At 40.6% G+C, this 26,693-nt stretch overlaps 1 protein-coding gene across 14 annotated transcripts in view; it reads left to right on the plus strand.

The window, feature by feature from the left end:
• The window catches only part of AIG1 (androgen induced 1), a 248,097-nt gene that overhangs the window by 123,212 nt on the left and 98,192 nt on the right, over positions 1-26,693 (plus strand). Inside the window, exon 4 of one of the 14 annotated variants that reach the window (XM_019831325.3) lies at positions 1,734-2,130. The exons of the other annotated variants lie outside the window; for them this stretch is intronic. Within the exon in view, the coding sequence (XP_019686884.2) occupies positions 1,734-1,793 (60 nt within the window). The 3' untranslated portion in view covers positions 1,794-2,130. Of the gene's footprint in view, positions 1-1,733; positions 2,131-26,693 lie in introns of those variants that run through there. 14 annotated transcript variants of the gene reach the window in all.

A 26,693-nucleotide genomic window follows, 5' to 3' on the forward strand; every position in this document is an offset into this window, starting at 1 on the left:
AAGGGGCGTGTGGTGGAACAAGTTGGGGAAGCTGTCACTCCCTCCCAGACATCATCTCTTTTGTGAATGCAGATTTGTTTTTCTTTTTTGACCAAGTTGTAATGACCTAAGACTTAGATTCCATCCCATGACTGCCCTTGCCCTAAAACTGCCAGATAGCATACCTCCCATGTCCCAATTATGCAGTCCTCTTGTGTTTTTCTGGTGTTTGTATTCCCATAGTTGCAAATAAAAAGTATATTTTTAGTTTTAGAATTTTCCTTTCCATTAAAAAAAAAAATCCCTGAAGATTTGTGGCACCAGTGTTATTTCTGTTAATGTCATTGCTTCCATAGCAGCAAGCTGAGACTTTGTAAGAAACTATGTTTACAAAAAAGCAATTATCTAAGTGAACATTATAGCTACATGTAGCAAAGTTTCAATTTAGATTTCCTGTAACCATTACAACACACACACACACACACACACACACACACACACACACACACAAGCACTTCCAATCTGTGTTATAAACACAGTGTAATTGGCCAAGGAGCTGTCGGTAAAGCTGAGGTGTGACCAGTTTTTTGGACTTCTCCAGCAGAATAAAAACTCACACAGTTCACCTTCTGAGCGGTAGAAGGTAGGATCTTCCCTCCTCTCAAATCCCAAAGGGAGCAGAGCATACAATCAATGAGATCGTGCTGTTATTCAATCCTTAGGATGGGTTTCATGAAAAAATAGAGAGGAAACAGAAAATAAATTTCCAGTTTTTCACAGCTCCTTTTGCTAAGCATAAATGTAACGTTTTTATTTTACCCAAAAGATTCTTCCCTCTTGGAACTGCAGTTGGTAGAGGCATGTCTTTAATTTAAGATATTTCAGATTTGCTTTAACCATCTAGGTCAGAGATTTCAGTGGCCGTTCTATAAAGAAATCAAAATGCCTGTGCGAATGGTAATTTCTAATTAGATCTAAGTCGGTGTAGTGTGAGATGAGAATGACATCTGGAGAAAGCATGCTGAGGAAGACACTGCCCAGCTTTTTACCTTCATGTGAGTAGGGCTGACCTTCTCAAGTGCTCAAATGTGGCTTGGCATTAGCAATCTTCTCTGCAAATCGAATTCCCAAACCTTTCTGGTGGGCCTGGCCTGTGTTGGGTTGTGCGGGTAAAAGCTAGCTAGGAAATAAAATTAATATTTTTCTGCAGCCTTTTCAAGCAACACCCTTCATGAAGACAATCAAATTCGGGAACTTTCGGCCACAGAACTTTGTAGCCATTGTGCAGAAGTACAGGCGAAATAAGAGCTGTGGGCCACTTCCCCCCTTCATGCTGAGAGCTCTCAGTTGCATGGAGAACACAGCCATGAATCCAGAGTGAAAAAATGGATACAGACAGAAGAAGCAAAGTGACACATAAGCAGCCAACTGTGTTATATAATCGGGGGGTCGGAAGGGCCAGTGATGCAAGGTCTTGTTAGACTGTCAAGGCTTAATTCTTAGGAGACGTTTTGAGTAACAGAAGGCTGTAATTTAGTGAGGAGGAAGAACAGTGTGCTTCGGTTGCATCCAGCAAAATAGTGGCATCATAAACCCGAGCAACACTGCAGAAATTAAAAATTAAACTCTCCATATTCATACTGCATGAAAGCAGCCCCATAAAACTCTGATCTCTCATTCACCAATCAAAAAACCTTCTCAACCATTTCAGATATTTCCCCCAGCTATTCTGAAATTCAGTTTCTTTATTCTAGGGTCCTAAAACAAACAAACAAAACAACAACAACAAAAAAAAAAAACCCTCCATTTTATAATTCAAGAAAACTGCTGCAGCCAACAGAAATCAAGGTGGTGGAGCCCTCAGGAAGCCACGGGCAGAGGCACTGCTGAGGAGGAGGGACGGTCACCCCCATGGTCCTGCGCTAGTGATCCAGCCAAAGCCAGTCCCAAAGAAGAAACCAGTGAAATGCAGGGAGCTTCTCCTCCAGGGCCTCATGTGGCATGGGCCCTGAGCCTCTCCCTGCATTGAGATAACTTTGTGTTTACCTGGAAGGTTGGCTGAAACCACTCCACCCCTCACTGATTCTTCAGTAAAGAAAACACAGCTCTTGCTGTAATGATATAATAAGAAGTAAATGTTATAATTCTGAAGTGTTTCCTAAATATTGAATTTATTAAACATCTATGTAGGTAGCGAACAGGATTCTAAAATTATAGTACCTCTTAGATCATTGTGGTAGACAGGCAGATGGCTCCCAGAGAAGTCTACACCCTAATCCCTGAAACTGATGAATATGTTATGTTACACAGCGGAGGGGCGGAGTTAAGAATGTAGCTGGACTGCACATTGAGAATCCGCTGATCTTCAGGTAAGGAGATTATCCAGGTGTATCCATTTAAACCCAGTGTGATCACAAGGTCCTTTAAATGTGGAAGAGGGAGGCAGAAGAGTCAATGTCAGAGCAATGAGATATAAGGAACGCTCCATAGGGAGTGCGCCTGGGTGGCTCGGTCTGTTAAGTGTCCAACTCTTGATTTTGGCTCAGGACATGATCTCCCCATTTGTAGGTTTGAGCCCCGCATCAGGCTGTGTGCTGACAGTGCAGAGCCTGCTTGGGATCTGTCTCTCTCCCTCTTTCTCTGCCCCTCCCCTGCTCATACTTTCTATATCAAAATAAATAAAGAAACTTGAAAGAAAAGAAAAAAAGAAAAGAAAAGAAAAGAAAAGAAAGAAAAGAAAAGAAAAGAAAAGAAAGACTCAACAGGTCACTGCTGGCTGTGAAGATGGAGAAAAGGGCCATGAGCCAGGGAATACAGCTTCTGTAGATTCTGGAAAAGGCAAGAAAATATATTCTTCTTTAGAGTATTAGGAAGGACTGTAGACCTGACAACATCATGATTTTAGCCCAGTGAGACCCATGGCAGACACCTGATCTCCAGAAACTGTTCAAGGAACTTGTGTTGTTTTAAGCTACCATGATTGTGGTAGTTTGTTATAGCAAGGACCCACAAACATATGGCCAACTAATCTTTGACAAACCAGGAAAGAATATCCAATGGAATAAAGGCAGTTTCTTCAGCAGATGGGGTTGGGAAAACTGGACAGCCACATGCTGAAGAATGAACCTGGACCACTTTCCTAGACCATACACAAAAATAAACTCAAAATGGGTGAAAGTCCTAAACTTAAGACAGGAAGCCATCAAAATCCTCAGAGAGAAAGCAGGCAAAAACCTCTTTGATCTTGGCCACAGCAACTTCTTACTCAACATGTCTCCAGAGGCAAGGGAAACAAAAGCAAAAATGAACTACTGGGACCTCATCAAAATAAAAAGCTCCTGCACAGCAAAGGAAACAATCAGCAAAACTAAAAGGCAACCGACGGAATGGGAGAAGATATTTGCAAATGACATATCTGATAAAGGGATAATATCCAAAATCTGTAAAGAACTTACCAAACTCAACACCCAAGACAAATAATCCAGTGACGAAAGGGCAAAAGACATGAATAGACACTTTTCCAAAGAAGACATCCAGATGGCTCCAACGAACATGTGAAAAAATTCTCAACATCCCTCATCATCGGGGAAATACAAATCAAACCCATAATGAGACACCACCTCACACCTGTCGAAATCGCTAACGTTAACAACTCGGGCAACAACAGATGTTGACAAGGATGCAGAGAAAGAGGATCTCTTTTGCCTTGCTGGTGAGAATGCAAACTGGTGCAGCCACTCTGGAAAACAGTATGAAGGTTCCTCAAAAAATTAAAAATAGAACTACCCTGTGACCCAGCAATTGCACTGCTAGTTATTTATCCAAAGGATATAGGTGTGCTGTTTCGAAGGGGCACATGCACCCCAATGTTTATAGCAGCACTATCAACAATAGCCAAAGTATGGAAAGAGTCCAAATGTCCATCAATGGATGAATGGATAAAGAAGATATCTATATCTATATCTATATCTATATCTATATACAATGCAGTATTACTCGGCAATTAAAGAATGAAATCTTGCCATTTGCAACAACATGGTTGGAACTAGAGTGTATTATACTAAGCAAAATTAGTCAGAGAAAGACAAATATCACATAACTTCACTCATATGTGGACTTTAAGATACAAAACAGATTAACATAAAGGAAGGAAAGCAAAAATATTAAAACAAGGAGGGGGACAAAACATAAGAGACTCTTAAATACAGAGAACAAACTGAGGGTTGCTGGAGGGGTGTTGGGTGGGGGGATGAGCTAAATGGGAGAGGTGCATCCAGGAGGACACTTGTCGGGGTGAGCACTGGGTGTTATACATAGGGGATGAATCACTGGATTCTACTCCTGAAATCATTATTGCCCTATGTGCTGACTAACTTGGATATAAATTAAAAAGAAAAAGAAAGAAGGAAGGAAGGAAGGAAGGAAGGAAGGAAGGAAGGAAGGAAGGAAGGAAGGAAGGAAGGAAGGGAGGAAGGAAGGAAGGAAGGGAAGGAAGGAGGGAGGAAGGGAGGTTAAAAAAAAAAACAATGGTGTGATTTCCTTCACATGGTGTCAGAAATTACCTTGTTCATTTGCTTCATTTTCTTATGGTCTCCGTTTGAACTCAAGAATACCTGCTCTGGGCCAGTGTGTGTGTGTGGGGGGGGGGGGGGTACCCTGCCTGTGTGTTCACTGCTCATCCTGGAAGTTGGGAGCAGAGTTTGGAATACACTGGTGCTCAATAATTCTTGAATGTCAAGTGAATAATTGTGTGCATAAGTAAATGATTAGAAATCAATCTTCTCTCTGGAGCTTCTGCAAGATGTATACATAGAAAATCACCAAGGGGAGGTGGAGGGTAGTAAAGGATCAGAGACCCACAGGGAGAGTAGATCTAAAGAGTACAGTAAAGTTTCAGAATGTATCAGTTACAGAACAATTAAGATTTAAACCCTCTGTGTGTTTGAAAGAGCCTAGGAAGCAGAAGAATGTAAGACTGCAGAAAGAAGTTAACTTTGATACAGGAAGAATAGTGGGTGTTCAACCACAGAAAACTGTTAAATGCCTTTTTTAGATTGACTTACCATAGTGCTTTAAATCAGTTTTTATCGGAAGACAATAAAAAAATGAAATTAACCTATAGCAAAAAATATAGTGAGAAACTGGACTTAGCAGAGAAACTGGGTAGAGCATCAATTGTGAAGCAAAATCAATATGGAAAAAATGTGTATCCTGCTAAGGCTTTCACTGTGCCTGTAAATATTAACAGGCAGCTTTCCACATTTGTTACATCACAAAGAAGGGAAAGATTACATTTAGAAACTCCCACAAAGTAAAAGCCAGGTGTTTTATGTGTTTCTCTTTGCTCATTTTCTGCATTGCTGGTTTGCAGGCAGATGTTTAACCCTATCTTTGCTTTGACGCTTCACTCATCATCAAATGTTCCTTAAGCACTCTGCACATAATAACTTGTTTAATTCTACCTATGAGGCAGGTGCCATATACACCATTTTTATAGATGAGGAAACTGAGCCTTTGCAAAAGTTATGGTGACTGCCTGAGGTTGCACCGTGACTTAGTGGTAGAGTGCGAAGTTAAGCCCAGGCAGTTTGTGGACACCACAAAGTGTCCACTCTCTTAGCTGCCCCCCACGCCCTGCATACACCAGATGCTGGGTTGGGTCCTGGGATGGATTGGACCCAGTTCCTGGCCTCATGAGGCTCACACTCTTGTAGGAGAGCCATACTGGAAATGAGAATGGCACAAATGTCTATGGTGACTGGTGCCATGAAGGAGACACACAGCATAGGATTCTGAGAAAGTGAATAAATACCAGGGTGGGACTAATTCAGTTCTGGGAACCAGAGACCAGTCACGTTGCAGGTCTCCTACTTTTATTCTGTGCCAAGAGCAAAAGAATACTTATATGTGAAAATGTGTATCCATATAAATGCCTCATATGCAAACATTAGGTGAGGGGAGGTTGATGAGATGTCATCTGAATGAGTTTTTAAAATTGCAACAGTAAGTTAATTTCTACAGTTTTTTTCTTTCTTATAGTATGACACCTGGTCTGATTATCCTTTATCTCAGTCCGGCATTTCTCATCCTCAGCAGTATTGAATATTTGGGCCAGATAATTCTTTGTTGTGGAGGAGGGGAGTGCATTGTAGAATGTTTAGCAACATTGCTGGCCTCGTCCCACTAGTAATAACCCTTCCCCACCCCAAAGTGTGACAACCAAAAATGCCTCCAGGAATTGCTGGATGTCCCCTGGAGAGCAAAATCAGCCTGGGTTGAGAAGCAGTGGTAAGCCACCAATAATTCAAATTCCACCTATGTCTAAAGTCCAATTACCTTGCCTAATGCTTCCAACCCATTCATGTCTCCACCTTTTCTTCTTGGCAACATGAAGTCTTTGAAGCTCAGCAGTTATATTTCTTAATTCAGACACACACACACAACACACACACACACACACACACACACACACACACACACACACACACCCATCTGAGGCTGGCTACCTTAGGATGGGAAGGAACATGTACAGGAAGGAAGAAAATCAGCCCTTAGCTCCCCACTGCTCTGCACAGGGTTCGATTTGAGTTTTGTACCTCACTCTGCTGCATAGGAAGAAAAGAAAGGTCAAGGTGGAAAGAACAATCTAGCACTATAGATTGGCTGAAGGCATGGAAATAAACAATTCTGAAAGATGGCAATCCTGAGCAAAGGACCTACCAGATTATGACGTTTGATCTTCTGGGGAAAATGTCTCATTATTTTATAGTTACACCTATCCAAGCCTTAAGACTGAGTCATGAAATGTAAATGTGGTACCATATGGTGTTGCACTCCTGAGGAAAGAAGGTAAGATGTATAAGTGTAGGAGAGCTTTGAGTGGCTGTGCCTGAGACAAGAGGTCCCTTGAGGTTAGTTCCCATTCAGACCAAAACTTAGAAGGTCCCAAAGGTGAGGTACCAGCATGAAGAACAGTCAAACAATAGAAATTAAAGTGAATTTTAAAGGCTTGCATGGCCAGCATCTGTTCTCGTAAGACAGCAACTCAACAAAACAGAAAGACTTTCTGCTTTTAAACCAAGAAAGGCAGACTTAATCTGTAAAGCCTGTGCTTTGCGTGGGAGATGTGATGGAGGGGAAAAAATGGAACCACGAAGCAGCCATCTCTGGATCAACTTCTTAAAAAGCATCGTGATCCTAAGTCTTAACAAATGTCAAAATGAAGCCTTAAATAGCCCCACTGAATTCTACATCCCTGAAGTTGTTCCTAGAGCTTTTTGATTTTTTTGCAGTAAAATTATAGAAAAGGTAGATTTTTTAATGTGCTAAATATTCTTACAGTACCATTTTAAATGTAATTATGTATGTTTAGTTATATTGTTGCTGCATTTTATTAATTAATCCAGAAACAATTATTGTGGGCTATCAAATGCCGGTTAGTGTGCATTTGTAGAGATACAAATACATACTCTGTTGCTGACTTCAAGGATCTTATTATCTAGTGGAGAAAAAAAAGATGAGGAAACTATCACAATGCAGGCTTTCAAATGTTTTGACAGAGTGTAGGATGGCATAATAAATAAGGGGCAGCCTCCCGCTCAAACATGGAGGTCATCAGAAGAGAGCAAGTATCCGGAAAGTTCTTTCTGAGAAGACGAAAATCTGTGTGAGCAATTAAAAAACAAAAATATTACTTAATTTAGTCGATTTGAGACTTTAAACAAGTCTATTTTGAATAAGTCTATTCTTATTACTCCTCTCATAAATGATGAAACATGGACTATAATCAAATAGAAAGTTGGAATTATAGAGAAACATAGATCTTTCGTGAGTGTTTGAATAATTGCCACAGCACTGAACAAAAGAATAATAAAATATATGGTTGATTTTTCCTATTAAGAGTATTTGCCAAAGCCTAATAAAATTCTCTTGATATCTTGCTTCATAAAGTGACTGAAGGGAAATGCCTCCGTGTTTTCCTACATTTAAAGCCACTAAGATATGTTACTGCCAAGATATGCAAATAGTGCTGCCTGGACTGGATGTAGGGGTGACAGGTTGAGTCTGGAATGCTTGTTGCTCTCAACATGCAGTTTTAAAGAGCACTGGACTTGGGATCAGAAAACCTTAACGCAAACCCTACTCTACCGTTTAGTCAGCTGTGAGATTTTAGGCAAGCCGCCTCACCTTTCTCAGCCTCACTTACCTCCTGTGTAAGATGGGGCTCCACAGAATGACTGCAAAGATTAAATGAAATACAGGAAAGCCATGGGGGAGGGGAAGAAAAAAAGAGGTTAGAGTGGGAGAGAGCCAAAGCATAAGAGACTCTTAAAAAACTGAGAACAAACTGAGGGTTGAGGGGGGGTGGGAAGGAGGGGAGGGTGGGTGATGGGTATTGAGGAGGGCACCTTTTGGGATGAGCACTGGGTGTTGTATGGAAACCAATTTGACAATAAACTTCATATATTGAAAAAATAATAAAAATTAAAAAAAATAAATTAAAAAAATAAAAAATAAAGTAAGCTCTATGCCCAACATGGGGCTTGAACTCATAAAAAAAAAAAAAAAAAAAGAAAGAAAGAAAGAAAGAGAAAAGAAATACAGGAAAGCCTTGTTTTGCGAGCATAATTCGTTCCTGAAACACGCTCGTAATCCAAAGCACTTGCATATCAAAGTGAATTTCCCCGTAATAATGGAAACTCAGATGATTCATTCCACAACCCAAAAATATTCATATAAAAATGATTAAGATACTGTAATATGACACAAAATAATAAAATACAAAATATAAAGAAAAATTCACCTGCACCTACCTTTGAAAACCTTCGTGGCTGGTGTGAGGGAGACAAGAGAGAGGGGGGTTATTGTGTAGGACGACTTTCACTATCACTAATGGAATCACTGCTATCTATTGGCTTAATGGAATCCTTTTCGTGCAAATTTAACAAGGAACCTATCCAATGACACTTGTTTTTGCCTCCTTTTGAGGATTTTGCAGGAGTGTGACATTGCATTGATGATCACCCACAATCCCGGAGGGAGAGAGAGACAGAGACAGAGAGAGACAGAGAGAGAGAGAGACAGAAACCATTGGCTCAGTTGTGATCATGTGACATTCAGTGTCATGTAATACTTGTATTGGAAGACATTGCTCATTTATCAAGTTAAAATTTATTAGAAATGTTTGGTCCTCTTGCAGAACACTCCCAGAAGTAACTCACAATCCAAGGTTTTACTGTATAGGTTAATTTTATCCATTATATTCTCTTACTAAGTAGCCATTGGCTGAATGGATATTCTCTAACAACAATACAAGATCATACTTTAACTTAAACATAATTGCAAAATATGTGACAAGGAGTAAATGGAAGGCTCCTGCTGTCTTCCTACTTCTTGCCCCACCCCATTCTGCCCTCACTATGACCAGAATGATCTTTATGAAACACAGATTGATCGTGTCCCTCTCCTAAGTGGTATCCTTCAGTGCCTACTCATCACTGTCCAGAGGAAACTCAATGCCTTTTATGCAGAGGTCCCTTCTGTTCTGGGGGTGATCTGTGCCCACCTCTCCAGATAATCTCCTGTGCCCCCCGGCACACCCTGTGCTCAGCCAGGCTACATGTATCACCCTCTCTTCTCCTCATGTCTTTGCACACACTCCTTCCTCATATTGGAATGCCCTTGCTCCCAGTCCTTCACCCTGCAAAATACTTCTAGCTAGTTCTTCCATGTTCAGCGCAAGTCTCAAGACCTTCCTGTGTGCTTTCCATAGTGTGCCGATATCTGCTTCCCCAGGAAACTTCTCTCCCTGAAATGCCATTGTCCATGTGCTTGCTTCTCTCCCCTGTTGACTCAGACTTTTTGAGGGCAGGGACTCGGGGTCATTGCACTTTGCCTTTGCCTCACCCTGTGCCTGGAACAGTGTTGGTCCTCAGTAAGTCTTGTTGTATGCGTGAATCAATCAATCACTGCGATGGACTGAATGTGTCCCCCCCAAATCCATATGTTGAAATCTTAACCCAAAAGGCAATGGTGACAAGAGGTGCAACCTTTGGGAGGTGATAAGGTTATGAGAGTGGAGCCCCCATGAATGGGTTTAGTGCCCTTAAAAAAAAGATCCAAGAGAGCTCTCTCACTCTCTTTCTACCAATGTTAGGCCCAGTGAGAAGAAAGCTTCCTATAAACCAGAAACTGGGTCCTCAACAGACACATCAATCTGCTGGCACCTTGACCTTGGACTCCAGAACTGTAAGAAATAAGTGTTTGTTGTTTAAGCCTCCCAGTGCGTGATAGTTTTGATATTTGTATTAAAAGAGCCCAAATGGACTAAGTCACTGATATTAATTGACGTACCAAGTGATTAAACATAAGACATACGCATACCAAATGATTAAGACACAAGACAAAAGAAGTATAATTTGTAATGCCAGAATACAAATTCTGCATTCTTCAGAAACTTCCATCCCCAAATGAAACAAGGTATCAGTTATCAGTAAATCTGCTATGCATGATTTCACTAAATACTCTTTGGTAGCCAAGACTGCTACCTGCTAACTCAGCATACATTGTTTCTTTTCTCCAAAGTAATACACTTATTTTGAGTGGGGCACATGGTTACTAATTTTTTTTAATCTTTATTTCCCAGTCTGCTTTGCAGCTAGATATGGCAAATGGATAAGTTCTGGCAAATAAAATGTAAATGGAAGTGTTTTTGCAGGACCTCAGGAAAGCTACTTAATCAGGGCTCATCAGGAAGGCAACCCCCCCCCCCCCCAGCCTTTATTCTTCTGCTTTTCCTCTTTCTTCTAGCTTGCTTTTTAGAAATGGTAATGAGTCTCAGAAGCCATTCTGGACCATGAAACCATGGGGTCATCTTGATGAGGAAAGCCATGTGCTAGGATGTCAAAGCAGAAAAGACAGAGGGAATCCTTTCCCTGATGACTCTATTAACTCCTGTGTGGCTGGCCTCTGGACTTACTTATGAGAGGGCATTACATTGATACTCTAAGGCAACAGTTAACAACTTACAAACTTACAAGTTACAAACCAACAGGTTACAAACTTGTTTAGTAAAGAGCCAGCTAATAAACCTTTTAGGCTCTGGAGGCCACATAGGTCTCTTTCACAACTGTGCAGCTGTACTGGTGCAGCCACAGACAACACATACACACAGGAGTGACTGTGTTCAAATAAAATTTCAATATACCAAAATAGGCAGCAGGCTGGATTGAGTCCATGGGCTGGCACCTGTTATTCCCTGCTCCAAGGCACCGTGATGTCGAGTCTTTGTGGTATCTGTAGCCAAAACTAACCCTGACCAATGCATCGTATTTGGTGAGATGAGCCTTCTAAGTTGGGAGAATCGTCAAGACTCCTGTTTCATTTTTGAAAATAGTTTTGCTTTCAGTAGACTGCTTCTCCCCTACTTTGTCCTGATTGAAATTTACAAAGTCCTGACATTTCTGTTTCCAGACTCTTTTGATTATGGAGACCAAGTGAATCGGATCCAGGGCTTTTCTAGGTTTCCCTCAGTTCCATTATGTTTAGTTTGGAGGGTTCCAGCAGAATATAAATGGGACAGTCGTCAGGTGTGTGGACAAGGAGAATGGAGGACAAAAAACAAGGCCTTTAAGAATGGAGTGAAGGACACCATACTGAGAGCCCCTGAAGGGTGTTTGAGTTATATGATGAAACTTCCAGGCTGACTGGATGGTACCTTATTGTACGGTGTTACCAGGGAGATTTTACAAGCTGAACTGATGTTTAGCAGCAGGGCACAAGCTGGTCTTGAAGATTCTTTTCAGCAAAGACTTTTCCTGATGCTCTTTGGATGTCTTGGCTCTTCTGGTTTAGCTCATCCTGTGAAAACAGAACAAGTACAGAGAGAGAATGGCAAATTGATTTCCCATTCCGTGCAGATTCCAGCCGACGGCTAGTAGCTGTCTGGAGCTCTGTGTTGAGAAGGATTCTGTGGCTGCATTGGGGTTTTAACAGAAGTGGTCTGTGCTTCCCTAGCTGTGTTCTTCCCAGGGGCAGGGGCACAGGAGAGAAGAGGTCTCAGACAGGTCCTCGCTGTTGGTATAGACTCAAGGAATATGAAAGCTAGAAGGAAGCCATAGTTTAAACAGGCTCTAAACTGGTTCTTTTTACATAGGGTGTTATTAAGGCTCAGAATGCAAAATGCAAGGTTATACAACTAGTTAGTGGTAAAATCACAATTAAAAGTCAGTGGTGGAGGGGGCATCTAGGTGGCTCAGTTGATTAAGCATCCAACTTCGGCTCAAGTCATGACCTCACAGTTTGTGAGTTCAAGCCCCGCATCCGGTTCTGTGCTGACAGCTCAGAACCTGGGGCCTGCTTCAGATTCTGTGTCTCCCTCTCTCTCTGCCCCTCCCTGCTCACACTCTATCTCTCTCTCTCTCAAAAATGAATAAACATAAAAAAAAAATTTTTAAGTCAATGGCGGATATTTTCATTACACATACTACACATATATAAATAAGATCTTTTTACGCCTTTTACTACTTTTCGTAATTTCTCTCTAACATAGAACTGGAACCAGCTTGTAAGATCAACCAACACTTTCAGAGCTCCTGTTCCTGGCACTTTATGAACCTGATCCTTCAGACTCTGTTTAGTTCTATGAGCCCCCAGTACCCTTTCAAAAATTAGGGGTGGGGTGGGGGTGGAGTTGTTGTCAGGTTAATTATAATCAGATCAGTTTCAATTGCCTGCAATCAAGAACTATGATTGATATGGAAATTGATCCCAGGAGTGGGTTTCAGGAAACAGACTCTCCAGGAAATATGAAGAAATTTGGAATTGATTCTGTAACCTAGATTAGGTAGATTGCAAAGTCCTATTTAATATCCAGAATGTGATTCCAACAGCTCATGGCACCCAGTGGTCAATGACTTAATTAAATGCATCTGTGCTCATCTTGCATCAACCACTCATGGAGGGAAGGAAAGGTTTTGGATTACCACTGCCATGGAAGAAGGGAAAAGATATGAGAGATCCGAGGCCCCTAAGGTGAGATGTAGAATGAGGAGCTCCAAACCACACCTGCTTGGATCAAGGTACAAGAAAAATCCAAGAACCTTCAATGGTCATGTAAAAAAAAAAAAAAAAGAAAGAAAAAAAAAAGTCCTTTATGTATGTGGCCTCCAAACAGAGATATTTTAGTAAAAAATTAAATCCCACAAAGTTTAATCCCATGGGATTTTAGACCATAATGTTAGCTGAACACACAGTATCTTCCAGTGTCCTGGGAAGAGCAGGGCCCAGGGAATTGGAGCAGTTAATTTGGGGGACTCAGAATACCTAGAAATCCCTGCTGCTAAGGGCCTCCCTTGCCCTTCGATGAGGCTTCTCCTCCTTGCTGAAGAGGTTATTCTCCATTACCTGCAGGAAGGTCCGTGCCAGGAAGAGCCACTTTTGGGACCCCAGAATCTTCTCTGTTCTTCAAGCCCAAACCTTTGCAGTAAATTTTTGCCTATCATTTTTAGATAGCAGCATTTCCTAAATTCCTGCTTCCAAGTAATTTATTTATGTGAGATTCTGAAGGTCTCCATGAGTGAGGTTCAATAAATCTCTGTTTTAGAACCCTCACAATTTTTCTACTAAAATAAAACAGTTTATTAAATTGACAAGTCCTTAGTACTAATCAATTACTACAGATATACAATTAAAAGCAATTTTTAAATGAATAAAAATTCTTAAGTGTACTTGGGACTTTCCTCATTGATCTTCTTTATTCAATCACTGCTTTATTTTTCTGTTTCTCTACTCCATTTTATTATTGTTCTTTATTTTAAAGGTAATATAACCAACATTAGAGAAAAATTAAGATAAAGAAAACATGACCCATGATTCTGTCATTGGTACCATTTTGGTTTATTTCCTTCAGGGCTTTTTCATTTTCTTTTTTCCCTCTGAACATTATGATAAATATAATGTTTGTGCTTCTTAAACTTAATATATTGCACACATTTTAATCTCTTAGTGTCTCCATAACCTTCTTTCCAAAGGGTGCCTAATACTGAAAAGAGTACAGGCATTAAGCTGTGATTATTAATTATTGAGGAAAGGAACTCTCCTTTATTATACCCAGCTACTGGTGGATATTCAATTACCATTCGCTGAATTGAATTGAAATTCCTTGCCCATTCTAACTTTGTAATATTTTAAACATTCTTCCAACATCTTTATGGTTATAGCTTTTCACATATTTTTATTTAAGATAGAGTCTGACAAGTGGGATCACTGGTCATGTGGTATGACCGTGTTTATAGCTCAATATGTGTTGCCAAATTGCTTTCTTTCTGGAAGGGCTGTATCGATTTACGCCGCTCTCCGGCAATGCATGAGGTCACCAACCTCACTGCCCCCTTGTCAGCTCTCATGCAATAGGAGGGGGTACAGCATCTCATTGTGATTTTAGTGTGAATGTTTCCTCATTTGTGTATTTACTAATTGCATTTTCTCATTTGTGAATTTGCTTACTTTGCGTTAGCAATTTGAATGAAGTCTATCTAGAGCGAAGATAGTCATTTATACTTACTGCAAGTATTGGCCTCATTTGGGTCTTTTTATTTTCCATTTAGTTGTAGGAGTTTTTGGAACAGCTTTATTCTCAGTTGAAGAGAAAACTATTAGCCTTCTTCTGAGAGTCCCTTGAGCTCGGAAGATTTGCAACCTAGTGAAAATGCTCCTGTCCCTTTGCTTTAGTTGCTGGCATTAATTGACCAAAAGGGAGACAACTTATTCTTAACTGCTGTCAGCTAATCCAGGAAACACTTGAAATTACCTTGTCCTACGAGGCAGTAGTGCTTGGATGGTCAAAAACAGAATAAAGTACCAAAGGCTGCCGGTTGTTACTATCCCTTTCCAACTAGGAAATTTGCCTCCATTTGATCAAACCCTCCTGCCCAACTTCTTGTCCCTGAAGCAGGTGTTTGACATATGTCTTCACAAATATTTGCAGATTTCTCTCTTCTTCCAAACCTGCTTCTCATGGAGTAGCCATGTGGCCCCCACTTCTCCACGAGAAATTGAGTCTAAACAGAACAAAAACAGTTGCCACTATCAAAGGTAGTGATTCCTAGAATTGGGTATCCTTGTTCATTCTCAGCATCGTGCAAATCATATCTTTTGTTCTTTTCCTAAACCTCTGCCACTTTCTGACCCCCAACTCCATAGTTTATTCTAGTAAACTACACCTGTTTTTTCTAGCAAAATACACCAATTGGTGTAGTTCACCAATTTTTAGTTTTAGTTTTCCCTTAGGGGAGGAAAGAAAGACTAATTCAACTTCTAAAACTTTTTTTTTTTCAGAAATTTCTGCCTTAATCCTATTCCCTCACATTTTACTCCTAGACTCTAACTGAAACATCTTTTCTTTCTGAGGAAACCTCTGTGAACTGCAAGACACTGAAAACAGGATCTGTATTTGTTGTTTCAAAATTAATTAAATAGAAGTGATATCTTCCAAAGCATCAGAACTCAGATATACATTTGTACTAAAGGTAATTGGTTAGCACAAAGTTGCACAGAAACAAATTCCATACCTATACAGGGGGGTGTATGTGTTTTATTTAACAAAACATAGGGAGAAATTATTAAATCAGAGGTCAGGAGATGGGTCCTAGTTCCACTTGGCCAATTATCAGCTAAATGACCTCGAGTGTGTCATTTAACTTCTTTGAGGCTCAATTTCCTTACCCACAAAACTGGACTTTCAAGCTTTAAGGTTGTCTTTAGCGAAACAACTCAGTTTTCAAGTGAAAAATAAAAAATAAAACAGACACTTGTAGAATTCTTCTGGTTGAAGTAATAGCAGGAGGCCTAGGGTCCCATCCTCTTAACCACCCCAGTCTTCTGTTTCTCAGGGCTTCAGAGGCTGCTCCAAGGAACCCTCAGATTACCCATTATCATGATGTCTTAATTCATGTTTGGAACGACCAAGTTCTCCTCGAGTTCTGAAATGCTGTACTCTCCAGTGGTTAAAATTCAGATCATGCTAGGATTGGATTGGGTATTAGCAGGGTGGTGAGACCCGGGCATTTGGGGGTATCCAGGAATAGAGAAGTGATGCCTCTGTCTGCCGTCTACACAAGCGCATCGATGTGTCATGAAAATTTTTTAGTAGGAATAACACAAGTGCTTTCTGTGCACCGTGAACTGTAAGGCAGATCATCCTATATTACCTCCTTTAATCCTCTCCATCAACTTCATCTGAAACTACTCACCCCACCCCACTCCAAACACAGTAGTCCAGCTCAGGTCATAGGGCCCCTTCTCTTATTTTAGGTTCCAATGTATATGTCACATTCTAAGAGAAGTCTTCTTTGGCCATCCTAACTAAAGATATCCTGGACATCGTATCTTGTTTGATTCACAACATTTATTACTACCTGCTTAAGTATTTAATCAGCTTATTAGTTTGTTATATTTATTTTTACTTGTATAGTTTCTGACTCTCTCCACATACTCTGAAATGTGGACCCCATGGAGAATAAAGATGTTGTCTATCTTGTTCATCACCAAATCCTCAACACCGAGAAAAGTGCCTTGCCCACAGTAGATGCCTTGTAAGTATCGGGTGAATGAATAAATGAACAAGAGAGGTACTTATTGTAATCTCTGTTGCTCAGATGAGGAAACTGAGGCTTAGAGAGGTTTAATTACCAGCTGTAAATCATATAACTGGTAAATGATAGAACCTTCATTCAAAGTCAAGTTTGACCTAAAATCAACTGGCCTCTCTTGGTGGAACCATTTTCTTTCTTTTTTTTTTTTTTTAATTTTTAACGTTTATTTATTTTTGAGAGAGAGAGACACAGAGCATGAACGGGGGAGGGTCAGAGAGAGGGAGACACAGAATCTGAAAACAGGCTCCAGGCTCTGAGCTGTCAGCACAGAGCCTGACGCAGGGCTCGAACTCACGGACCGTGAGATCATGACCTGAGCCGAAGTCAGCCGCTTAACCGACTGAGCCACCCAGGCGCCCCTGTGGTGGAACCATTTTCAACACCAATCAATGCCCATATCTGCCTGGTGGAATGCTAATAAGATAATGATTACAATGATAATGAAAATTATGATACCTATAATTGCATACCGAATGTGTGTTCCTGGGGCTTCTCCTTGATCACCTACAGAGCACACATCACCTTAGCTAGCAGCACATTCATCATTGGGTCATCTAATTTTTGAAAAGTGTTCTCTCGAGCCAAAAATCTACCTTCATGAGTCTTCCACTCACTGATCCTAGTTTATCCCTCCGTAACAAAACAGAACAAATCCTTTCTGGCTGCCAGATAGGAGAGGAGGTGAGCAGCAGCAGGGTGGACTCTGTCTGGATTTCCTCCTGACTTTCTTGCCGGTGTGCAAGTACCTGGTAAGCCAAACATTCCCAAGTGGTCAATTTACAAGGCAGTTTACCTGCCTTGGGTACTTTAATGAGTAGTAGTGTTGTTGTTTCATCTTAATTAATGGTGATATTCTTTTCCTTCACCAGTAGATCCGTGCATTCTTGTTAAGGAAATTGGGTCCTCACCCACTGGCTTTGAGTGATCAGTTTTGCTTTTGCACACTGCCTTCATAAGAAAGCCATCTTCATACAATATTCACTTTCCCCTCTAACTTGGGTGTGATGAAGGCCGACAAGAAGTCTGGTAAACCCTCTGAGCTCCTTGAAACCAAGGCCCAGTAAAAACTTGTTTAATTCAGTTCTTTTGTGGTCTCTGGCTTTAGCCTTTGGCCTTTGAGAGCATTTTCATCCAAGTTCCACTGTGGTCTCTGTGGTCTCCGCTGGTGGCAGCTGGTTCCCAAGGATATTACCTGTGTTTGAATCTAACATGGCTCATAACTTTTATCTAGATCCAGTTGCTTTGGTCTGTTCCACCTGAAGAAACAGAGAAAAATGTGATAATAACAGCTAGTATGTAGTAAGCTCTGTGAGCCAAGAGCCGTTTTAAACCCTTTACTTATATTATCACATTTAACAGACAATAACATGTCCTGGGAAAATAGCACAGGCCTCATGAGTGCTTCACATTCATTACTTAATTTCATCTTTAATTTCCACGTCCTGCCTTACAGTATTCTATCTTCCTCAGTGATATGATGGATTAAATGCATAGTCCATGGAAAGAGCTTAGAACAATGCCTAGCGTAGAGTTAGCACTCACAAAATGTTAGCTGTTGAGGCTCTTGGGTGGTTCAGTCAGTTAAGCATCCAACTTCAGCTCAGGTCATGACCTCACAGTTCATGGGTTTGAGCCCCGCGTCAGGCTCTGTGCTGACAGCTCAGAGCCTGGAGCCTGCTTCAGATTCTGTGTCTCCTTCTCTGCCCCTCCCCCACTCGCACTCTGTCTCAAAAATAAAATTAAAAAAAAACACAAAAAAAGAAATGTTAGCTATTATTATTACCATATTTCTTTCTTTAAAAATTTTTTAACATTTATTATTTATTTATTTATTTATTTATTTATTTATTTATTTATTTTTGAGAGACCAAGAGAGACAGAGCATGAGCAGGGGAGGGGCAAAGAGAGGGAGACACAGAATCTGAAACAGGCTCCAGACTCTGAGGTGTCAACACAGAGCCCGATGTGGGGCTCGAACCCATGAACATGAGATCATGACCTGAAACAAAGTCAGATGCTCAACCAACTGAGCCACCCAGGCACCCTTGTCATATTTCTTTCTGAAAGCTGAATAGATTCAGTATTGTTGGATCTAGACTCACAGTGGAGCATGCATTTTTCTGGCTTAAATCAACATACCATAGTACAGTAGACAGGATGATAAGGTCCAAGTGGTAACATGGACAAGAGACCCATGGTCAGGCATGAGCTCTGCCACTGAATAGATTGAACACACAGCAAGTTCCTGGGCTCCTAAGACCCTCAGTTTCCTCATCCGTACATGAGACGTGTGAACCTAATGATCTCTAAGACCCTTTGCCCTTCTAAGTCCTCCCCACATATGTCTTTGTCAAAATGTGGGGCTTATCTTTCTTACCATGAGGTTTGTGTCTGTACTATCTCCACCCACCCATCACGTTAAAAACCCAAATCACTATAATGGAAAATGATTCGGGAAATGCCTAGCAAGGAAGATGAGAAAAGCACCCTCCAGGACCTCTCCTGTCTGCTACCCAGCACTGTCGCCGTTATGCAAAGCCAACCATACCCGAGTGACTTAGGGGGGAAAGCACAGCATGAAATACACTACTGGTAGGATTTGTTTTTTGTTTGTTTTTCAAATGGGTCTCATAGGATTCTGCTGCATGGAAGGTGGCGTGTCATGGTAAGAAAAGTGCTGACCCAGGAGCCAAGAGCTTTTGAGCTTAACTCCAGCTCCAGCTCTGCCACTGTCTGGTCCTCGGGCAAATGACTTACCTTCCTTGAGCCTTAGTTGTTTTAACTGTCACAAAGGAATTGTTCAAGATCTTCCGATTCTAAAACTCTCTGCTACTAAGTTCTTTATGTGAGAACAATGCTCAGATGAAATCCTATGGACAGAAAAGCATTTTTTTCACTTCTTTCTCTTTTCTTTGCCAAGCGTAATGAGAGTTGGTGTGGAAAAAAAAAAGTGCTGTGAAAAGGTTCATTCAGCCTTTTCTTAATAGATCGAGTGGTTGGTATTTCTGCTGGCTTCTGAAATACATTACAAATCACAATCTGGAAAAAGTTCCAAAGCAGCTCCAAGCTTTCCTGCTGAATTTGGATACATCTTTAGGTCTTACTCTGCAGCTCATCCTTAACAACTGACAAAATATTTACTTTGCTCGGTACAGAAAAGGGTAACATTTTCCAAAATATTAAACTAGGTTGGATTCAGAACACAGACAATGAGGCAAAAAGTTGGACCTCTTTTCCAAGCCATGTCGTTGAATCATTTTCCAGAGTGCCATGAGAAACAGGGCCTTAGTGGATGTTTATGCTCCACGGTAATTCTGAAAAAGACAGAAGCCAGCCAGCCCCTGTCTAGCATGCCCACTGGTGTGTAGAACACAGGTTCTCAAAGTGTGGTCCCCGGACCAGGAGCATCACCATTGCTAGGGAACTGCTTAAATATACAAACTCTCACAACCTATCCCAGAACGATGGAATCAGAACATCCTGAGAGGTGGCCCGGCAATCTGTGTTGTAATGAGTCCTCCAGTAACGAAGCCCAAGTAAATCTCACACTGGTAAAAGTTTGAGAACCACTGGTGTAGGGCCATGAAGGCTACAGGCACTTCTTACCTTTGAATGGAAAGTGTGAAACAATGGCAACACTAGTAGCTTTTTCTCATAAATAATTTTTTTTTCTAACATAAATAAGTTGGTATGTAAGTTTGAAACTTGAGCATATTGTTTTTCGAAATGCTGTCCCCCTCCATCCCCCAGCTTCCTCTACCCTGCCCCCTAATCCCGCCCTCACCTACGTGCTCATGGCAATGGTGTCTGAGTTATTTGGCCATTGTTTAGGACAGTAAAAATGCCCTGCAATTTGTTTTAACATACTTGCACATAGCTGGTGGTTCTGATCAGAACTAGTTGTACTTTTAAAAATTTTCACTTGAGATCTCTCCTAGGGGAAAATAAAGAGACAAAAATGAATGCCTATAATTTATAATTTTGTTATGTTAATTAGTCTTATCATTAACAAAATAACTATTTTTATAAATAAATTGTGATTTTTTAATTTTTTTAAGTGTATTTATTTTTTTTTTGAAAGAGAGAGAAGCAGAGAGGGGGGGAGAGAGAGAATCACACTCAGGCTCCACAATCAGCACAGAGCCTGAAACAGGGTTTGATCCCATGATCTGGGATCATGACCTGAGCCAAAATTAAGAGTCGGACATTTAACCAACTGAGCCACCCAGCCGCCCCAATAAACTGTGATTTTTTTAAATACAGGAAATTACTCTAGTTGCCAGCTTTAATTAAGAAATAGACTACCATTTAAATGACTATATTGTGTCTATCCAAAATTGCAAATAATTTCTGAGAGGAATGAAGATAATCCTCACAAACACCTCCTCATGCCACTCCAAAATGTCTCACACCTGCCCACTCGTGTGTGTGACCTGCCCAGCCACTGCAGGCATCTGAGCTGTGACCTTTGTCCTGCAGTCTCAAGCTTGGCCACGTCATTCAGCCCCAGCGTCCCCCATCTGTTGATTTGGAAGGCTCACAAACCTGTAACTACCGTGATTTCACTCCCAGGTTCCAGCCAGTATTCCAGCTACTTCTATATCTTTCCAGCACCTTAGAGACCTTACAAGAGATCACACATGCAAACCAGAACCTGTCAACATGTACCCTAACCTGATTCTCTCTGACATTCCTTTTCTGATAATGAATGTCCCCCTCTCTGCCCTCTACCATCTGCCATAATTTGGGGGCAGGAGAGCAGATATAGTAGAAATCACACCCGTTTTGGAACTCTGTAGATCTGGATTCAAATCCAGGCTCTTCCACCTACTGGCCACACGCCATGAGGCGACTCCTCAGATGTTCAGCATCTTCAGGTGCACAGTGGAAGATGGCAAACTGGAGGAAGCAAAGATGAAAAGTATATAAAAACAGGATTGTGTACCACATTGTCCGAGCCAGAACACATGGAGAATGAAAGGAGCCATTGTTAATAATTATCTCATGATCAAAGAAAACAAAAGAAAAGAAAAAAAAGAAAAGAAGGCATAAACAGATTGTGGCAAGAAAAGGACATTTGTTTATCCTATATATCTAGTGTTCTGAGTAACAGGTAGTATGTCCTCAATAAATACTAGTTCCCTTTGCCTTTCTTCTTGCCATTCCAATGTTTGCCTTCAATGTTTTCTGAATCTACCTTTTGTTTTCATTCCTCCTGTCCCCAAAGCTGTCCTCAATCCCTGTCACTTGGAGGATAGTAATGTTCTCTTGGTTGAGCTCCTCGCCTTCCATTTCTCCCCTCTAATATATCCTGTGGGCTCATGTCAGTTAATCTTCCGAAACTACATCTCTTCCCTTGTGCCTTTGCTTATACGCTCTCGCTCAACTGTTGCATCCTTCTTTTCTGTCTCCACTGTTGAAATCCACTTTTCTTTCATGCTGACATGTGACATCTTCCACAAAGCCCTCCCCAATCTTCCCGGGGGAGAAGCTCTCCCTTTGCCCCTTGAATCTACTAACAATGTTGCTTGCATATCCTACAGCACAGGATGTTCTCTGTTGTGTATTATAATCAGGTTTATGTTTCACACATCCCGCAAGGAGGACATACACCTGCTTTATGCTTCTGCCTCAGATACTTCGCACATAAGAGGAGCTCAGTAAGTGTTTATTGAATGAATAAATGACTGAATGAAAGTCACTCTTGCCCTGCCAATAACTAAATACTGTCATGGCTTCCTCAATCAGCCATAAGTTCCCAAACATATATGGCAATGATTCTCATCTATTTTGCTTCTTTGCAGAAGTAGGAGATTAAACCATCAAGTCAGTGATAGTAAATTTCTAAAACTATACATAACTTTCCCCTGAATCTTCACATTGATGCGATTAGCCTGATTTGCCCAAAAGGACAAGATAATTTAACAATTTTTTTTAATTGTTGGTCAAAGAAGCAAAATTGACACATGCCTACAGTGAAAATCAGACAACCAGAAAATACTTACAGTCCACTGTCTTGACTGCCTCTCTCCAAACTCCAAAATGTGTGCAACAAATTTGTCTCGCTTTTTCCTTGCTTCTGTCCCTATTTGAGTTGCAATTTGTGTGTATTCTAGGGTAATGTGGCTCTCCTATCTCTTTTGGTATATTTGTGTGTGTCACTGTTTTATAGTCAATGAGACATACAGATTCTTTTAAGAGAACATCTGTGGTTAAAGTGCTCAGAATGTTTTTAAGAGAAAGCTCCTTGTTTGCAAAGAGATCGTTTGGAATGGTGGTAACAGAGGAACTCAGTCATAATTTTCTGACTTCTGTTTTGGTATTTATGCACTTGTTTGACTTACAAATGTGCTCTGGGACAGTGAAAAAAGTCACACCTGTGCAATCTTGCCTTAAAATGACAGTTCTCAAGCTCGTTCTCTGTAACTTTTTAATTCAAGAGATCATTTCCTTTACATTAAATAATTGCTCAAATAATTCTGCCAACTGCTGTGAATATTTTTACCTAAGACTTTTATCTCAGTGTGAGTTTTCAAAAATGAAAATATACACCGTTAACTTTCATTGAATTTGAAACACTTAGGCCTCAGAATTTGCATATGAAAATTATGTAGAAACTACTTAACTTAGGTGACCATTAAAAAATTAATGGAATTACAGAAGGGCAGTTATTTCACAAGTTCTCAAGGAACTTGGGATGTCAGGGCAAGCCACCAAGCATCCTATTTCCATAAGTAACCTAGCCTAAAGAAAGATAATTAACTGTCTGAATTTCTGTCACTGAGTTACAACTCTTGAGCAAAGATAATAGACTTCTCAGCGGTAGGGAGGTTGTCCCAGAAGGCAAGAATCTTACCTATAGCCAGTTGGTCAGCCTGTCAATAAATGCTTACTGCCTGCTGTATACTAGGCACTGAGCTAAGTGGGGCTGGGTACAGTGATGACCGCTGCAGGTGCTGTGTGTGTGGGAGGCACATTACTCCATGTCTAGTGCATTGGTGGGGGTGGGGGGAGCAAATGTCGTGGATGCCGGACTGAGAGAGTATATGGAGAGGCAGAAGCATCACACAGCCATAGGCCACCAGGAAGGAGGGAACAGCTGAGGAGCAGCAAAGAGAAGCTAAGCAGCCCCTGTGGGGACCTGAACCTCCTTTACTTACATGGACTCAGGGCACTGAGGGAAGCTTAAAACCAATAAAGAAATGATTGTCACCAAAGTGATGGGTGTGGTCTGGGGAACAGGGAAACCAAGGTAACCTTCCTCTGCCTCTTCATGTAGGTGTGGAGCTAGCTAGCTTTTGAAAATGTGTTCTTTCCACTTTCAAGATGTCAATTGTAAAACGCCAACTCACTTTCAATTTCGGAGTTCAATCCTTATTCCTGGGAAAAGGCAAAAGTTACTTTTGTGGCCACACGAGACATTGCTTTGAAGTGTGCCTGCCCAAGATGTGCTTGGCAGTGTTGGGTCTCACCAGCACCATGGTAGAAACCCAGATTGGGGGCCAATAGGAGGAACTGTGATGTTCCCAGCCAGAAGAAGCAGAGTATGGCCCTCGGTGGGTCCTGTGCCTCCAGCAGAGGGAAGGCTTGGCTCCAGCAGTGCCTTTGGACCTGGTGATAAGGCGCTATGAAGAGAGCAGCTCTGTTTCCTGCAATTTGAACAAGCATATAACACTTTTTGTGCTTACATTTGAAGACCTTTGCCTGCAAAAAGGAATTAGTCTGAAGAGACTCAAGTTATAACTGTGGTGCTGACATCAGCTCATTGTGTAACTGAGTTCCCCTAGCTTCGCCTCCTGGCTTCTCCTTCTGTGAAAGCAGTATTCTACAGCTAATATTGCCCAAGTCAGGAGTCCCAGCAAAGCCTTCACACAACCCCGTTGTCAATTCTCTTCCATTGTCTCTGGAGCTCTCTCACAAACCAATAAATGTAGCTTGCTCAGAATTGGGGGGAAAAGAGACATTTTATCATGTAATATTCATTTTCACATTGCAATGTAATGCTTTAAAATCCACCAGAACATATAGATGATCATTAAAACTACAACTCCTGCATTACAGGGAGATTGTAGCATGTTATTGATGATGTGTCTCAAATGAGTTTCACCAGCGTGACATTGCCAACTTACCATTCTTATTTCAGCAGATAACACTGTCTCCACAAACCACCCTCCACAAAAAATGATCAGGCCAATGCCATTTAATTGTTTTTTTTCTTGATTCTCTTATAATAATTTTATTATTCGGACGCTTCTGGTATTTGGGCTTTCAGAAACATGATCTTTGACCACAGCCAAGAAAGTATTTTGCTGGTTTATATGGCACTATTTCATGTGCAATCTGCTTCATTCAGAGGTAGGAGATGACATTACATCAGACTCCACATGACACTTCATGATCTTAGTGTCTCTTTTACTTAAAGGTAATTAAAAATGTGGTTCCAAGTTCGCATTAACTTCTCTTGACTTACTATTGACTGGAGTTGCCATCTCATCACCTTCCTTCCTTTCTTTCAGATTAGGAGCTTGGCTTCTAGAAGTCTAAAATGTCAATCTTATTATGTCACTTCCAAGTTTAAAATCCTTTAATGGATTCCTAATGTCCATTGCAGTTTCCCAGTGGATAGTATTGATATTCCTAGTGGGGGACAAAATGATTTTATGAGCATACTGGCGAATGTTCTTACTACTTATATATTTATTTTACTATTTATTAAGAAAAATATATATGTTGAAAGATAAACTGAATCATATTAAAATATTAAGAGTTTCTGTGAGCAAACGTCAACTTGAACTGGGTAACGCCAAACCAGAAGTGGTTAGGAGCGTTCTACAAACAGGAACTAAGGGCAGTACTTTAGCAGAGAAGACACAGAAGCAAATCAAGGAGATTATTTGATTGGCTATAGCTCAAGGAGTTGTTTTATTTGGGAAAGTCTCTTTAATTGTCTATGATTGCTTGTCTTCAGGTTTCAATTTATTAATCTTGAGGCATTTATAGACTTGAGTTTTGGTTTGCTTCTATAAGCTGATAAGGCATTAGAACCGACTCAATCTAATGGCCTCCTTGTTTAATTAATTTAATGTATATTAAAGTAAAACTATAATATACAACATATTCCATCTTAATTATTATATGTTAGGAATATATTACACATTAATAAGAATAGTATACTATCATGTTATTGTATTTTAGTAATAGTATATATATATCAAACCATTGATGTTACTACTTTGGATGAAAAGTAAAGTAAGTGAGTCAATATGGAATCCATTTTAAAAATAATGAGGAAATAATAGTCCAGGTTGCTCTTGGATGTGGCAAAGCTCATAAAGATTGTAGGGACTGGCTAAAATTTGAAGAATGTTGGCCGACTGGACACAGTTTGACTCTTCAACACGTCTCTGGCTTTGTGTCTTAACATCCTTTATTTCAGCCACTCAGAACTATTTGTTGCTTCTTTAATATGGAGTTAACTGTCAGACCTCCCATTATTGAGTTCTAATGTTGCATGACTTTGGGAAAGTCACTTAAACTCTTTGGGCCTTAGTTTCCTCATCTGAAAAAGGAATATAAATAAGTGGCCTGCCCCTGATAAAGGTTTTTGAAAAAGGAACTGGAAATGCTAGTACTTTGTAAACTGCGATAAGTTGTACAAATAGAAGGGATTATATTACCTTTATTTCTCTCCCAGTGCATTGCAAGCGCTCATTAAATATGTGTTAAGGGATAAATGAGTGCATTCCACTGATGTTCAAGTTTGAAGTGACCTTTATTTAATTAATCAAGCATTCATAGGATGGCAGTGCTTCCTGCAGAAATAATGCAGAAAGCATTTTCACCTTCAAGGAGTCAATCTAAGGAGACTAACACCTAAAAAGGTGACTACAATATAGGTGTTATGTGAATGTTTTTATAATGGAGATATGAGGAGCACGAATTCAACTAGGCAAGCTTCTCCAGGAGATGTGATGCTGAGCTGAGTCTTAATAGGATGGGGAGTAGCTATCTGGGTAGATTAAGTGAGAAGGGACCTCTTGCAGAGGGAGCTTGGGCATAACC

The sequence above is a fragment of the Felis catus genome, chromosome B2 (assembly GCF_018350175.1).
Source record: "Felis catus isolate Fca126 chromosome B2, F.catus_Fca126_mat1.0, whole genome shotgun sequence".
Lineage (NCBI taxonomy): Eukaryota > Metazoa > Chordata > Mammalia > Carnivora > Felidae > Felis > Felis catus.